At 47.5% G+C, this 3,431-nt stretch overlaps 1 protein-coding gene across 1 annotated transcript; it reads left to right on the top strand.

The window, feature by feature from the left end:
* The first annotated feature begins 922 nt into the window (after positions 1-922).
* On the top strand, positions 923-2,848 carry LOC133721161 (2-methylpropanoate--CoA ligase CCL4-like). The gene has a single exon (XM_062147691.1). It carries the CDS (start codon positions 1,042-1,044, stop codon positions 2,698-2,700), a length of 1,659 nt encoding a protein of 552 aa, XP_062003675.1. The 5' UTR covers positions 923-1,041; the 3' UTR covers positions 2,701-2,848.
* Positions 2,849-3,431: the final 583 nt, after the last annotated feature.

The raw sequence follows: 3,431 nt of genomic DNA, 5'->3' as shown, positions 1-3,431 counted from the left end.
ATAGTTTTTCAAAATATTACAATAACTGTTTTTGTGAATGACAACATTTTATTTTTGGAATGACAATAACTTTTTAATTCGTCGGCAATAGATTTTTGATTTTGGGTAGTGACTTTTTCGATGAATGACTGACTTTTCTGAAGAATGATAGTAGCATTTTGATTCATTGATGATAACTTTTTTTGTTCTTTGATAGTAGTTTTTTTGTTTGTTAGTAGTACATTTTCAATTAATGACAATAACTGTTTGGACGCAAGCACGCAACTACATTTTCATAAACAATGAAAATTATTGGAGAATGAATAGCAACAACAATTGCAGAGTTCAAAGAAAAGCTCTAACAAAATGAAGGAATAGCCATAAAAGCTTGGAATAAAAAAAAAAAATTCACCTAATAGCGCCTGCCATTTTTTAGAACATTGTAACAAATTCAACTAATAATGAGATATAGGTAGATGCACTTGGTTTAAAATGAAGAATTCTAGAATGGGAAAACAAAGCCTATAAGGAGGCAGACCACATGTCATATCTAACCGCTCCTTGGTTTGATAATCCCACTAGGTGAAGGGACTTCCAACATAGCCCATATCCATGAGAGAGCAATCTACCACTTTAGACCAGAACTGTTAGATGAATGATACTCGCCGTCTTATAATTATGTTAGTGAGTTAGAAATACACTCACTTATTTCAGTTACCTACTGATCACAAACCGATGAGAATTATGACTCAAATGTTACGAAATTCCATGTTAGATCGCGATAAATGTTGGGCACTTGGAATTGATCAATTGATTAATGGAAGTTAAGAAGATATTGTAAATGAATTGGTTATTGGTCCATGTCCAGGTAGAGGAGCGATCGGAGTTAAAAATGGTAAAAGAAATTGACTTGCACAGTGGGCGTCGCATTCTCTTTTAGTTTATCTTTTAGAGATAAGGACAACCTATTCTCCGGGCTCCTCTCTCTATTAATTTAATCCCATCCCCCAATAACTCGCTCTTCTCACAAAGTACAAACTATCAGCTAGCTAAGATACTGAAATGGAGGAGCTGAAGCCAACCCCCGCCAACTCATCCCCGCTCACCCCACTCGGCTTCTTAGACCGAGCCGCCACCGTCTACGGCGACTGCCCTTCTGTCATCTACGAAGACACCACCTACACGTGGAGCCAGACCCACCGTCGATGCCTCCGCGTCGCTTCCTCCATCTCCTCCCTCGGCATCCGACGCGGCCACGTCGTCTCCGTCCTCTCCCCCAACATCCCCGCCATGTACGAGCTCCACTTCTCCGTCCCCATGTCCGGCGCCGTCCTCAACACCATCAACACCCGCCTCGACACCCGCACCGTCTCCCTCCTCCTCCGCCACAGCCAATCCAAGCTCCTCTTCGTCGACCACACCCTCAGCTCCCTCGTCCTCGACGCCCTCCGTCTCTTCCCTCCCAACACCCCCACCCCCCTCCTCGTCCTCATCGCCGACGACGATGCACCCGCACCCCATCCCAACTCCGACTCATCCCCGTTCTGCGCCACGTACGAGGAAATGGTGGAGAGCGGCGATCCGGACTTCCAGTGGGCCCTACCGGAGAACGAGTGGGACCCGATGACGCTGAACTACACTTCCGGCACTACTTCCTCCCCCAAGGGAGTGGTCCACTGCCACAGAGGGCTCTTCATCATCACCGTCAACTCTCTCCTTGACTGGGCAGTACCCAGACAGCCGGTCTATCTATGGACGCTTCCGATGTTCCACGCCAACGGCTGGAGCTACCCTTACGGGATCGCCGCCGTGGGAGGGACCAACGTCTGCGTCCGCAAATTCGACGCGCGTGTCATCTACGACTTGATCAGACGACACGGCGTCACTCACATGTGCGGAGCGCCGGTGGTCCTCAACATGCTGACGAATGTACCGAACAGCGAGCCTTTGAGGAACCCGGTCCAGATCATGACCGCCGGAGCTCCGCCTCCCGCGGCGGTTCTGTCTCGGACTGAGTCGCTGGGATTCGTGGTGAGCCATGGGTACGGGTTGACGGAGACGGCGGGGCTGGTGGTATCGTGCGCGTGGAAGCCGGGGTGGAATAAGTTGCCGGCGACGGAGAGGGCGAGGCTGAAGTCGAGGCAGGGAGTGAGGACGGTGGCCATGACCCGGGTGGACGTGGTGGATCCGGATACGGGTAAGCCGGTTAAAAGCGACGGTTCGTCGCTTGGGGAGGTGGTTCTCAGAGGCGGGTGTGTGATGTTGGGTTATCTGAAAGACCCAAAAGGCACGGCCAGTTGCATGAAAGACGGTTGGTTTTACACCGGCGACGTGGCGGTGATGCACCCGGACGGGTATCTTGAGATCAAGGACAGATCCAAGGACGTGATCATAAGCGGGGGAGAGAACTTGAGCAGCGTGGAGGTGGAGTCGGTTCTCTACACCAACTCCGCGGTGAACGAGGCGGCCGTGGTGGCGAGGCCTGACGAGTTCTGGGGGGAGACGCCGTGCGCGTTTGTGAGCCTGAAAGATGACGTGGGGCGGAGGCCGACGGAGAAGGAGATGATAGAGTACTGCAGAGGAAAGCTGCCGAATTTCATGGTGCCGAAGACGGTGGTGTTTATAGAGGAGCTGCCGAAGACGTCGACGGGGAAGATTCAGAAGTTCGTGCTGAGAGAGATGGCCAAGGCCTTGGGGTCCACAAGGCTGAGTCGGATGTAAATTTCATTTCATAATAATTTTTGGTGGGAATAACCACTGAAACTGAGACACATGCGAAGACGAATGTATTGTCTTTTTATGTATGTATTCGTCCATATTTTGGATTATCAAAGTTGATGAAAGAGACCTGGGAATGCATTATTCGATATCTCTCCTTGTCTTATGTATTGTCCATATTCTCTTGTTGTTATCCCGTTCCTCTACTTTGCTTTGGCATTTCGATTTAACATCGTTGTCTTGATTGTTTGTAGCATAAGTAAATATGACTTCATTTTCTAAAGTCATGGGCTTCATGGAAACAATGACTACACCCATTCCTCGAGTAGCATCTTTTTTTGATGAGGTTCCAACTTTCCAGGCATAGAGCTTGCTCTTCTCTGATAGTCTTGGTCCTTAGTTTTGCAAGTTTGGTGAACTCCCGTATTGACGTTTATCTGTATGAATTAATGAGCTCTTTGGGGTTGTAGGACGTTTGTATACCTGAGTCAAAAATATCGTACTTCAGGAGTTCAGGTACATTTTCTTTAATCTATTAGATGACTCTTTTTGTAACAGTGTAAGTATCTAGTAAGACAGTTTTTAAGCTGAAGGTCTGGTAAGATTAATTATATTATTATTGGCGTGTAATGGTAAAGATCATTGAAAATGAATGTCATATTTGGATTATGAGAGGTGACGTCAAATTTGGATTATATTAGGGTTTCTCTATATCTATGTTTTGGAGTTCAGTG

The sequence above is a fragment of the Rosa rugosa genome, chromosome 7 (assembly GCF_958449725.1).
Source record: "Rosa rugosa chromosome 7, drRosRugo1.1, whole genome shotgun sequence".
NCBI lineage: Eukaryota > Viridiplantae > Streptophyta > Magnoliopsida > Rosales > Rosaceae > Rosa > Rosa rugosa.
The sequence above is the reverse complement of the archived record's forward strand: the minus strand, read 5'-3'. Positions and strand labels throughout refer to the sequence as shown.